This window comes from Hylobates moloch, unplaced genomic scaffold, assembly GCF_009828535.3.
Source record: "Hylobates moloch isolate HMO894 unplaced genomic scaffold, HMol_V3 SCAFFOLD_5, whole genome shotgun sequence".
Taxonomy (NCBI): domain Eukaryota; kingdom Metazoa; phylum Chordata; class Mammalia; order Primates; family Hylobatidae; genus Hylobates; species Hylobates moloch.
Window position 1 is genome coordinate 126,330,776 of NW_026652280.1, and position 14,006 is coordinate 126,344,781.

The following is a 14,006-nucleotide window of genomic DNA, read 5'->3' on the forward strand; positions in this document are numbered from 1 at the left end:
ACCACCAGGCCTGACTAATTTTTTTGTATTTTTAGTAGAGACCGGGTTTCACCATGTTGGCCAGGCTGGTCTTGAACTCCTGACCTCATGATCCACCCACCTCAGCCTCCCAAAGTGCTGGGATTACAGGCATGAGCCACTGCACCCGGCCAATTTTTATGATTTCTAAGAAATGCATCTGTGACTCTATAGAAACAGTCACAAATACATTTTTCAGTCCAAACACTGAAAACTATTTGACCTTTTTACTACTGTAATAAACCTACAATAAGATAGAAAAGATAGTCTTTGAGGTTGACGATTACAAGACTGATTTCCTTTATCAACAGATGTGTTGTCTAGGAAAACATGCAGAAACAGTTTTGAAGCGCAATTCAACATTCATTTAGACATTTGCTGAGCCTTTATTATATATCAAGGACTGTAACTTGGTGTCGAACATAAAATAATAAAAAGTATTCTCTATGCTTTTACGGAGTCCAAAGGCAAGTGGGAATGATAAATAACAGTAACAAAAGTGGCAGCAAATATGTGGATACCACTGACTGTGTAAAGCACTAGTATATTCTATACAACTTACTTCTCATAACAACTCTGTGAGGTAGGTGTTATTTTCATCTTCGTTTTATCCATTAGAGTAAAAGTCACATTACACTTTGAACATGCAATACTAAAAGTACGTAAGAGGAATGACAGTGGCACAAAGACTATTTTGAAATTTAATAAGGTAGAACCACAATGGCATTTTAAAATTCATTTAAAAAGTGCCTTCTTTATATTTTCCTAACTTCTAAAACAACAAAACAGTGTTGACAGTATAGTTGTATTACATAAACGCAAATATGCTGTAAGGACAGGCACTTTATGAGCTTAAAGCAAAGTAAATATTTGAATTATTTGGTTTAAGTTGACATGCCATCTGGCTTTAAATAATAATCAAACTCTAGATTATTAATTTAGACTTGCTTTTGAGGGAGACAGTGCGGTGGAGGGAAAGAGGAGTGTCCCATGCGGATGACTGCTTCACCTCTGCTAGCATCAGCTACAGCAGGGAGACAGTAGGGTTGGCAAACATGTAGAGGCCCATTCCAAAAGTCCAGATCAGTGAACACCTCTGCTGGTACAACAGCAGGGTGCAAAAATCCAGTGCACATTTGCAGATGCCACTCCAATGTTCAAGACGCAAAGATGATTTGGAGTCAGCAGCACATACATAGTTGTTGAAACTTGGAACTGGATGCACTCAATCATACAAAGTGTGTATAAACAGAAATCATGAGGTCCTAGAGAGCCCCAGAAAATCAGGGTGGGCAAAGGAAGAGAAAGGACTTGAGAGGGAGGCTGAGAAAGATGGCTAGCCATGGAGGGAGGAGAAATCCAAAAGACAGCACATTATAAATCAGGGAAGGAATGCGAATTAGAGAGCGACCACAGAATAAACCAAGTAGGAAGAAGAACAAGCATAGCCACTTGGTTTTACGAACCCTTGAGTTAGCAGGAACAGTTTCAGTAGAGGCCAGACCATAATTAGTTAGAGTCGAGACTGCTCTCTTAAGAAGTTTGGAGATAAAAGAAGGAAAAGATACCAAACAATCATTCAAGAGGAAGAAAAAAAGCCATGGGGAATTATTTAGGTTAGGGTAAGTCTCAAAACATTTTATAGACTTAACCAACGTGATCTTTGAACCAGCAATGGGTGTAACAGATACGGAAACACTGGGTCCCCTCACTTTTGCAGTTGCGGTGGCCAGGAAGTAATTTTGCTTCCTTAAGCTTGAGGCTTTAGCGTGGTGTAATGAACACTACCAGACGGCTCCAGGAGAATGCTTCTTCTAACAGTTCTTCCAATATTCAAATCGCCACGGGAGGCGTACTTCCATAACTGCTCCAGGTGGTGAGCACATGCCCATATACTTGCATTCTGGGGACTGCTGGACCCCAGTCCTATGGCAGTCCCATATTTCCAGTTCCATAATCCACCAACATGTAAAGAAGGCAGATCAAGCAGCAGCCAGATTACATTTTAGTTTGCTGTACAAATTCTAATCCAAACAAAGTCTTGAAGCATCATAACTTCAGTGTTCAACAACATTGACTCCTGCTGTTGACCCGATGTGACTTGTTGAGAGACAGGAGGCATAACAAACTTTACTGTTTCTCAAGGTAGGTGCTAGAGAGCAACTGTTAGGACTCCACACCACCTGGTCAATCTGAAAATTTACTTATGCAGTGAAGGGTGACAGAGTCAACCTGGAGATAGGTCCCCAGTCACATATTAAACTAAGTTGATGTTCCATACAGAACTGGTCTTAGATTAAAATATCTAGCAATCTGTGTTGTAAATAACTGACTTAGAAACAAAAAAAAAAAAACCTCACTCTTGCAGCATAGATTGGCTGCGGATAACAGAAACATCATTTGAAGAAGTTGTCTACCATGGTAAATTTTTCCCTTGGAATATTACTACAAAATCAGAATGGATTCTTAATCAACATGTTTTAGGCACTTTCCACTGAAAACAGATCATATAAAATATCTTGAAATGTGCTATACTCCTGTTTTTAGTATTATTCCCACATTTATTCATTAGTTCTTTCATTCCACAAATAATGACTGCCCACTAGGAGTGTACTGTGCTACTAGGTTACTTATTCAAACAAAGAATAATAAGACACAGTTCCTGCCCAAAAGTACCCGCAGATACAGGAAAGACACAGATGTGTAAACAGAGTACCACACAAGGCTACATGAGAAGAGCTTCCATGGGGTTGAGAAGGACTTAATAGTCAGCCATGTAAATACAGTGGACCAGAAAGAAGAGTTGACGGGCAGGAGGAGGCAGCAAGAGCATGTGCAAAAGCTCAGAAGCCGCCACCTGGTAAGCTGCGTGGATTTGGGTATGGGGAGAGAGTGGAAAAGGACAAGGGTGGAGAGGAAGGACAAGTCCACGTCAAGAAGGGCCTTCTGTGCTATAGTAAGGAGTCTGCATTTCCTCCACACCTTTAGTCAGCGTGGAGCCCATGAAGGGGAATGATATAATCAGACTTAATTTTTAAAACCTACACCCTGATAGTAATGTGAAGTCTTGATAGAAGAGGCCCAAGATCCAAGAAAGACCCAATCCCAGGCATCCAGAATGAACTCATGCTTTTTCACAAACAGTTCCCAGATGGGCTACATCGTAATGTGGCTAAAATAATGTGAAATCACTTTCTAGAATAGAAATGGTCTTTCCCCAAAAGAGCACCCTTTAGGTAAAGATAGCAATAATGATAACCCGTGAATTGCTTGAATGTCTCAGGAACAAAATAGTCCACATTTCAGCCTGTCATGGATCAGTGAGAAATTTTGTATCACAACTAAATTGATAAGCATAAAAATGGAGGCTTGGGGCAAGACTCAAATATGGCAACTGCTGCAGAATGAGGCACAAGAATACATGGATTCTATGGTACCAGGTGACAAGAGCAAAGGCTTTAACCTTACACATGGAGAGATGATATTACTGGTAGCCTCCGAAAAAAACAAAAAAAGAAAAAGAAACATTGGGCCTAGCAAATATATGGAGCAAACACGAGGCATTTAATATCTGTTCAACAGATGAACTGAAAAGCTATGAGAATGAGGCCATAAGGAGCATGGTGTGGCTACTTGACTCTCAAATAAGAAATGTTCATCTGCACACCATTATTTCTGTAAAACAAAGCTTCCTAGCCAGTGTGACCAGAATGGAGCTGCCTGGGCAGACTGGAGCAGCCAGAGTCCCCAGGCCAGTTGCCAACAGCTATGAGCTATAATCACAGGGTGTTGAGCAAATATTATCATTTTCTCCATGTGCCATGATGAGAAAACAAAAGGAGCCCTGTGTGGTGACTGTTGTCAAGGCAGTAGCAGATGCCTCTGTCATCAGGCCTACAGGCCAAGTGTGGCTCTAACTTCTGTCAAGACAATGGTAAAGAAGTGGCCTGGGTTTGTTCACATTTAAAAGTACAGGATCAACGCCACAATAGCTTGATATTCTGGAAAATATTCTCATAATTTTGTTTTTCACACCCAAAAAGGAATGAGTTATGGCAGGGGGCAGATAATGGCAGCTAGAAAATAGCTCAAAGAAAAAAAATCAAAGTACTTTCTCATTTTTGAAGTCATTTTTGAACTTTTAGCTCCACCTAATCCCCAAATAGATATTTAAGGAGACTCCTTGAAATTGCATGGGCTGAATTTTGAATGGGGTAATAAATGTAAGCCACAGTGATGAGGAACCTCCAATATTGCCACTGAAGCACCATTTCTCTGCATTTCTTCCCCAAAACCCAACTAAGAACAGGACACTGCTACCGTATCACACTTCCATCATCAAACATGGCAAGCCTTCTGGTAAATAGTGGAAAGCCCTTGGGGACAAGTAAAATAACAAACTAGAGACATAACTTCAAATTCTCTCTGATAAATAATAACTGCTTAACAGTAGCATCATGAATGATCACTGGTGTTTGGGCAACATCTTGTTTGATAAGGACAGCTACCCCCCCAAAAAATAGAAGAAAGCTGACTGAAGGTAGACTCTGTATATGGGTGCCACTTCCAGGTCTTACAAGCAGAGTGTTAGCCTACACTAGCATTAACCACTAAATTCACTACTGAAGAGCATAGTTCCTCACATACCTACAGCTACATAATTTAATTGAATGTTCAAGCTCTATCATCTTCATTATTTTTCCCTAGGACAAAAGGTCAACTTTCATTTTTCTGAACTAGATTTGAAATGGCTAGATTTCAAAGGAGTAAAAGTTCTCAAGGCTCTCAAGGTACATATTCTTTGAGAATACCTTAAGAAGCTGTTGGAGAAGTACAAATGTTTTGACACTGATTCCTAGAGGAAGGTTTTGGACCACCATCTCACAGTTATTTTTCTAGACCTTCCCAGCATAGCTGCCCAAATTTCATGTCTGATCGGGGCAAATGTAAGGAACTGCACAGTTCCACAACAGCTTGGTAAAGGACCTGGAAAGACCACATTTTGGAAGATACTTTTGCAAGATGGAACCCAACACCTGGTTTTGTTTATCAATACTTACTACAATGGGTGATTTTTAAGTCACACAAAAATAAAGCAAGAGCCTGAGGTATCTCACCTCGAGCTTTCTAAATAGAACAGGGCTTTGAAATTAACTCTCATGTGAACAACAGATCACATGAAGCAAGGAGATATAACCTAGGCTTCATGTCACACTGATGGACTACGACAGTACATTGGCTAGCCTGTCCTTGCAGAATCCATACTCTAGCTACATGTGGCTATTATGCACTTGAAATATGGCTAGTCTAAATTAAGATATGCTATAGTATAAACTGCACACTGGAGGCCAGGCGTAGTGGCTCACACTTGCAATCCTAGGACTTTGGAAAGACAAGGTGGGCGGATTGCTTGAGTCCAGGAGTTTGAGACCAGCCTGGGCAATATGGCGAAACCCCATCTCTACAAAAAATACAAAAATTAGCAGGGCAAGGTGGCACACACCTGTGGTCCCAGCTACTCTGGAGGCTGAGGTGGGAGGATGGCTTGAGCCCAGGGGGTCAAGGCTACAGTGAGCCTAGGTTGCACCACTGCACTCCAGCCTGGGTGACAGAGCGAGACCCTGTCTCAAAAAAACACAATAAATAAAATAAACTACACACTGGGCTTCCAAGGCTTAATTCAAAAAAATGTAAAATACATACATCATTAATAATTTTTATATTGCTTACATGTTAAATGTTATTTTAGGTATATTAGTAAATATGTAAACAACATATTTACAACAAGTAAAATGTATTGTTAAAACTAATTTCATGATATGACTTTCATATTTCTATTGGACAGCACTGCTTTAGACCCTGGAATTGCAGGAGGAAGATGGATGGAACCTTTTGCAAGATGGGCAGAGGTTTATCTGTAGACTTTACACAACAAAGTATTTCCCACATTCTGTTGACCTCATCGCTAGAAGCATTTATAAGTAACACTCTTTCTATAAGATTCCCCTTTAATCTTACATAGAGATACGGTCTTATTGGTTTAGGCTTTTTTTGTTTTTTGTTTTTGTTTTTTTGAGCCATATCATTTACTAAATGTACTTTAGTAAAGAAAAGTTGCATCTTGAACATCCCCTAATCATCTAAGGCTTCCAGTCTCACAAATTGCTGTCAACAATAAAATTTTGCTTTGAAAACTACACTGCCTCCACTGGAATACTGACTTTACCGGAGCTAATAAAATGTGTGAATTCAGCTGTTCCACAAGTTCACCAAATTAGAACAGGGAAAACAGCAAGAGAAATCTGACAGGAAATGACTGGGCCCATAGATTGTCAGAAAAGAGTTCCTTTATTCATTTATTCCTTAAACATTTAAGAAATTAAGAAACTAAAAATTAAGAAATACCTACCACCTGCCAATCACAATAGTGGTTTTCTATTTTATAGGCTTTATAATAGAATAGATAAATCATTCTCAAAAAAAGAAGTTGTTTGACAACATTAAGTGTTCACCAAAACTGACTGCTCCCCTCCCATCACCTAGATGGTTGTTGTCAAGGTGAAAGCATGACTACCTTCTTGTCAGATTTTTGTTTGTTTGGTTGGTTGGTTTGCAAGAATAAAATTGTACTGTCTGCTTCAGGTTTTTCAAGATTTTTTTCAACTAACCCTCAGCATCACCATTAAAGTTAGACAGACAGGAAGGAAGGAATAAATAAAACATCCACTAGTTTTCTCCTTGAATTGTTCCTTCTCTCTCACCCCTTCCAACCCCCTCCTACCTCCATCTCTCCTTTAATTGAAATGGCTTTAGTGTTTGGCTGTATATTTAATAATTAATACAATGGGCCATTTGCATTCTTCATGCTCATATACATGGGGCAGAGATCCAGGTTTTGGGGGGGTCTGAAACTTACCTAATTTAAGGGTCCATCTTAAGAGTAAAAAAATTATTAACACAAAATTGGGTATAGGACTGTAAAAGGTGCCCATACAAGTTGGGGGGTGAGGCTCTCTAAAATTTAAGCTTCATTAGCTTCAAAGTAAGTCACCTCTGGTCATATAATGCAGATACCTACTGTGTGGGCTAGGGAGTGTCTTACTATTGTTTGTTTTATTACAAAGATGGATTTTATTAAAGCACTCTTCCATATCCCTTCTCTTCAACAAACATTACAGAAATCATTCCAAGATAAGTGGTATAGCTCAATTCATTTTTTAAAATGACTGCATAACATTCAATGATTTAGATGTACTACAAGTTATCTGACCTTCTTTCTTATAAATACATATTCCCTTTGTTTCTAATTTTGGGATTTTAGAGGGGAATAGTTTTTTTGTCACTACTAAAAATGCTTTTATGGTATTAAAAAAACTCTCCTTGGGTTTTTTTCATAAATTGCATTAAATGTATTAATTTGGAAAGTAGCAGCTTTATGTTGTTAAGTCTTTCTATCCAAGAACAAAGTATATGTTTTTCTATTTGGTCATAATTCCATCCATAGGGAATTTGTCAACATAATACGGAAAATAAGGCTTGTAGGCAAATAGCCATGATATAAGAAAAATGGAAAGTACAAATTGTAACACATGAAACTGAAGGCAGGGAGGAAGAGTACTCCAGAGGTGAGATCTAATCTGTGCAGGATTTTAACACAAAAGAAATGGAGGAGGGGGAGGCTAAAGGGATGGGAATCTGGGAAAAAGCAACCTCAGCCAAGCAACAGGGATATTCAAGAAACAGTAACTAAGCAGTTCAGAGGAGCTGGAACACAGAGAACGTACAGCGAAGAAACAGGAGATGCAGCTAGGAGGGTAGGCTGGAGCTCATCACAGCTAAGAATGCCAGGACAGGAGAGTTTATCCTCATTTCAGCAGGGCAATGGAAGAAACAGCCAGTTCGGGGCCAAGAACAAGACAAGCAAGATGAGAACTCTATTTTAGGATCACTCAGGTGTGTGTAAGGCAGCCTGGGAGGAGAAAGGCCGTGCGCAGTTAGAAAACTATTAAAATGAAAGGTCCACAGGAAAAGACGTGAGACCTGAGTCAGAGGGAAGGAAGTGAGAACAGAGAGGAGACAGAGATATAATTAATACATCCTGTGGCACCAGTAGAAGTGATCCGAATACTCACTAGGTTAGGGAGGAAAACAAAGCAATGTTTCTAGCCTTGAGCCTGGGTGCTCAGTAGGATGGCAATGTGGTAACACACACAAAGCAGAGGACCATGTTTGGGTAAAAGATGATCAGTTTCTTTTCAGATATGTTGCATTTAACATGGAAACAGAATATCCAAACAGCCCTATTCTAGACTAGGGCCCCAAATGTGAGAGCTGCCCTTATCTTACTAAGGATAGAGATAAATTGTATTACTCCCCTGGGGAAACCCAACAGATGAGTTCACCTTCCAAGAATGTTGAACCTACTCACACTGTACAGGCTTCTCATCTTTCAGAAAAAATTAATGACTTCTAGACTCCTTATCCTACTCTTCTTCAACATCTCCTTACAGCGCAACCCAGCTTGGAGATAGCCTTTGCCTGCATTTTGAGCAGTCAAGACATTAATCAAAAGTCTTGTAATGATGCCATGGGGAAAAAAAAGTCAGCCAACTTTTAGAACTAAGTAAATTCAGCCATATTTCAAAATAAAATTTATACAATCAAAAATATTATAAGGGGGCTGGGCATGGTGGCTCATGCCTGTAATCCCAGCACTTTGGAAGGCTGAGGCAGGAGGATCACTTGAGCTCAGGAGTTCAAGACCAGCCTGGGCAACATGGTGAAATCCTGTCTTTAAAAAAAAGAAAAAAAAAAAAAATTGGCCAGGCATGGCGGCATGCACCTGTAATTCCAGCTGCTTGGGAGGCTGAGGTGGGAGGATAGTTTGAGCCTGGGGAGGCAGAGGTTGCAGTGATCCGAGATTGTGCCACTGCATTTCAGCCTGGACAAAAGAGCTAGACACCACCTCAAAAATAAATAAATAAAAGGTACAAATTCAGTTTTATTTTAAATAAAACCTGATTTCTAAAATAAAAGTAACATAATTTTACTACCCTACTTAGATTTTTCTTATCAACTAAAGGTGCAAAGTGATTGTATATAGATGAGACAATATATATAGATATGTTGTTTTCCCAAAATAAAATTTTGGTGACTCCTGATTCAAAGGAAATAACCAAGGCTGAAAGGACAAAACTGACCACTATGGAAAACTCCAGAATGCTTTTATTTAGCACCCACTCGATTTGCAATACATGAGTGTGACAGGGGGAAAAAAATTAATCAACATGAAATTATGTTTTGTAAAAAAAATTAAATGTACAAACCTCATAATGTTCATATTCATCCACATCAAATGTCTCAAAGTCAAAAAATCCATGTTGTAATCCCTAAAAGCAGAATTTGAATTAGTTTTTCCATGCTAAATTGATAAACTCTACTTATCATTTCTGGAACTCCTACTTACAGAAATGATCCTCACTAATCTGAACAGATAGCTTGAAACCTTTGATGTTTAATGCATATCTAGAAATCTTTTTATAACACTGGTTATACTGCATTAAGACTGTCTTAGTGGAACTAAAAAAACACTTAGAATAACATGAAAAAAGCCCCACAAAAGATGCTTTGATTTCTAATTTACATCAGTTTTGTATGTAAAATTAAATGTATACAAAATGAAACAAAATAAACTTATAGTTAGAACCTGTTGGGAACTAGATCTAACTATGACAGAATATATCATAGTGATTAACTTCTTTGTTAGGAGAAGAAAAATCAATTATTCTTATGAGTTTTTGTCTTCCTTTTATCATAGGGAGATATTTAGCCCCCCAAAAAAACCCTGCATCTTTTACTGTTTTTTCTTCCTTAATATTTCTACTTAATAGGCCCTTATTAATATTTGATGAGATAATATATACATTATATATACTACATAATATTTATATATACTATATTATATAATTTTACATATACTATATAATATATATAATTTTTACATATACTATATTATATATAATTTTACATATACTATATTATATATATAATTTTACATAATTTACATATACTATATAATATATATAATATTTACATATACTATATAATATATAATATTTATATATACTATATAATATATAATATTTATATATACTATATAATATATATAATATTTATATATACTATATAATATACATAATATTTATATATACTATATAATATATATAATATTTATATATACTATATAATATATATAACATTTATATATACTATATATAATATATATAACATTTCTTAATATTTCTACTTCATAGACCCTTATTTGTTCCTAAAACTCTATCTTGGGAGAATCTGTTTCATGATGATAGTTTCTGACAAAGTAGAATTATACTTGACTGCTCTTACAATTTAAAGAAAAAAAAACTGATATTTTTATCACAAAGTAAAACTCATACTCAGTTTTGTAACCAATGACTTAGAACTTTTAAAAACTATCCAGCTAGCTCAGATCTAATATTTTAAAGAGAACAGAGTCTTTTATTTTATAAATCATGAAGCTACACAGATTACAATAGAATACAAAACCACAGGTACATTTAAAATTTACATGATCAAGTCATTAAAAATAGAAAAAGAAACTAGCAAGCCAAGCTCCAGTACATCTATCAGTGTTTTTTCAAAACACAGAACATGCGCCATCAGCATCAGAAACACTTAGGGTAATTCATATGAAAGAAGCAGACTCCTGGGCCCCACCCCAGAACTATTAAATCATATTCTCTGTGGTTGGGGCCCAGGATCACCATTTTCAGCATAGCTTCCCAGGTGATTCTTAGAAACGCAAAATTCTGATAACACTGGTTTAAACAACCCCTACAGAATAAGCAGAACAAATTATTTAAATTAGTCCATTCTAAAACAAAACAAAACAAAACAAAAAAAACTGAGTTCATCCATATGCACCTTTCCAGACAAAAAAGCGAGAAAAATATATACACTCTGAAGGATTCACTTTTTTTTCCTCTGTATTTTCAAAGGGTTTGCTTATATCCATGTATAGTAGTTCACATAACATGGAATATAAACTATACTTATGACAATGCCAATACATTAAAATCAGAGAAATGTGCTCCCTAAAAAGGCAAAAATGTGGCCATACTCTGTATAGGTTCTTGGAATGGTACTACTCGTTGCCACACAAAAATAGCCCAGAACATGGTGCCTTACGTAAGAGAATGAACTTACAGGAAATGTCTCAGGTACTTAAAGACATGCTGCACAATCTATCAGATCCTCCAAAATCTCATTTGTCTTTGAGTTAACCCCAATATTTGATGAAACAAGTTTACGTACCTTTCCTCTACAACAGGAAGGATGGCACAACTTTCTATACTGAGTTACTAATTACCATAATTACAGGCAACGACATTCCAGTGTGAACTCTTTCTAAATTTTTTAAGTGTTATAAAACAAATGGCCTGTACCAGATGGTAAAAAAGGCAAAATAATAATAGTGACGATAAATAAATTATTTTTTCCCTCAGGCATATTTTCCAAATGCTATAACCAATGGTTATATGTTGGGTAATGTCTCCATAGAAGTTCTTAACTGGCATTACTGGAAGTGCGTCTTGGCAATATTGTTGCAAGAGTAGGCTAGGGTATCTCTGTAGTTGTTTAAGTGGAAAGAAAAATATTTGAAAACTATTTTAAAGTTTGATAGGGTTTAAATTCATTCTAAATGAAATAGAAACAACCATGTATAGAACAGGTAGCACATTTATCACACCAATTTTCTCAACTCAAAACACAGCAAAAATCAGTTTTATATTACATCCGATAAATGAACTAGAATTGCTACTGATAATATATTTATAGTCCATGTGACATTATTATGTATGTCCTATGATCTATAGGTTATGTAATATGTACATTCCTGACTGATAATAAACCACGGTTATATGTTCGAGATGGAATTATGTACTTTGAGCCCTCATTAGAATTTACAGTATAGCTTGTATAACTTCTCAGATTGTGAATTAATGTTTCTAAAACATGTTCCGAGAGCTCTCAGAAATCTTCTAGTTTAACTTCTCCATTATATACAGAAATAATTAAATAACTACGACTTGGTTCTCAAACTTTGGAGTGCATCACATCACCTGGAGAGGTTGTTCAAATACAGACCGCAAGGCTCCACCCCCAGAGTTTTTGTTTTAGTGGGTCTGGGGTAGGACCAAGCAGCAGAGGAGCACAGTGGCTTAGATAACTTCCTGACTCTCCCACACCAAGATCAAGCCTGATAATGAAGCTAAGCATGTGACAAAGCAATGTCACAGGCACTGCAGCTGATAGTGGTGATAAATCTGCCCTGGAACACAAATAGTTTAAACAACAAAGAAAGGCCCCTTCCACTCCCTCCTCCCAGTTTTTCCTGGTGTTTGTATTTTACAAATCAATCATCCTTCAAGAAGTGAAAAGCCTTCTACTTACTGGCTCCCCTTTCTTCCCTCCAACAACAAATAAGGATGTTGAGATTATTCCTTTCTCATATTTTTTTAAACTACTGTGTCAACTACAGCAAGGAGAATTGTTATTACCTTTCTGATTCCCTGCAAACAGTCGAGAATGGTGAGATTGTAAGTGCAATTTCCAAAGGAAGCATCCCTATAAACATAAATAAACTCAACATTAAAAACTTGCATTTAGAACATTCATAATAAAATATAATACCAAAGTCAGCTGGAGATGTGCTTGTTTGGCTTCACAGCTATCAACATGGTAAACATATAATACATTAGATCCTACTAGTTAACTACCACACTTAACTGAAGCACTTCTGAAATTGCTTTAATCCAAGGCCGATTTAAGAGCCTGCGTTCCTGAGTCCAACTGCCTTGATTCCACTTCCAGTTCGACCAGGAACTGCACAGGAACTTAAGCAAGTTATTTTACCTCTATGCTGAATCTTGGTCTCCTCATCTGTGAAATGAAGTTAATGATAGCAGCTATCACTCATAGGACTGTTGTCAGATTGTGTTTTTTAAAATATGTAAAGTCCTTCATATAGTGGCTGGTACATAGGAAGCACTTCATAAATATTATGACTATTCTTATTATTAACAGTGAATTGGACTGTTTGATTAAGTAAAACATTCATCATTGCAAGAGGTATTCTGGCAGAGGAATAACCTCCTGTCAGGAATATGATAAAAACAAGCTTAAAAGATAAGAGAGACAATGTATGTAGGCCAACAGAACCTAGCAGGTGTTTTCATGGATTAAATGCCATCCTTCCCCTACAAAAAAGAAAAGAAAAGAAAGAAAACAGGAAAATGTAGTCAGGCTTCCAAACAATCTCCTCTGAGTCACTGGGAGCCACGAGAGCTTCTAATGCACCATGAAGTACTCCTTCAAAAGGAGTGGGAACCTACTGTGGTGAAAATTGAGTGCTTCATACTTTATTTACGTTTTTAGAGCAATTTAGCAGACTTGCTTTAGGCAACATAAAACTAAAGTATCAAGTTCAGGTCAGTTAAGCAAGAACTGGCACCAGAGCTTTAACACTACAGTGTTCCAAGGTGTCCGAGGTAGGAAACTTGACCTCAAGGCTCCAGGCTCTCTGCCCAGCCTCTACTGCTGACCCAAGAAACAGAGCAGGCAGACACCTATCTAGACAAAGTCAAAGGCACATATGGCAGCCATCAGGAAGGGGCCAGAAGACGTTCCCAGGGGAGAATAGACCTTTAAGGGCTTTAAGGTATAATTAACATAAAACCAACTTTTACAACCATCCAAGGTCACTTGAACCTATGGCTGCTAAGCCATGAAGTAAAATGTAACTTCATCATCCCTGAGTTTCAGCATCCCGAAAGCCTAACATAAAACTAGGAAGTTAGCAAAGCAACTTAACAGAATGCTTAAGTCCTGAAACTTCAATTATTCCAGATATTTAAGTCTCATTTCAAAAGGAGGGATCTTTGTTTTTG

General features: G+C 37.3%; 1 protein-coding gene across 6 annotated transcripts in view; it reads right to left on the reverse strand.

Annotated features, from left to right (window-relative positions):
- CDC14A (cell division cycle 14A) overlaps positions 1-14,006 on the reverse strand; it is a 175,489-nt gene that overhangs the window by 67,921 nt on the left and 93,562 nt on the right. For all 6 annotated transcript variants that reach the window (XM_032155246.2, XM_058439534.1, XM_058439535.1 and 3 more), the window contains 2 exons: positions 12,618-12,684; positions 9,345-9,407 (listed from right to left, as the gene is read on the reverse strand). In XM_032155246.2, the coding sequence (XP_032011137.1) occupies positions 9,345-9,407; positions 12,618-12,684 (130 nt within the window). The remainder of the gene's footprint in view (positions 1-9,344; positions 9,408-12,617; positions 12,685-14,006) is intronic.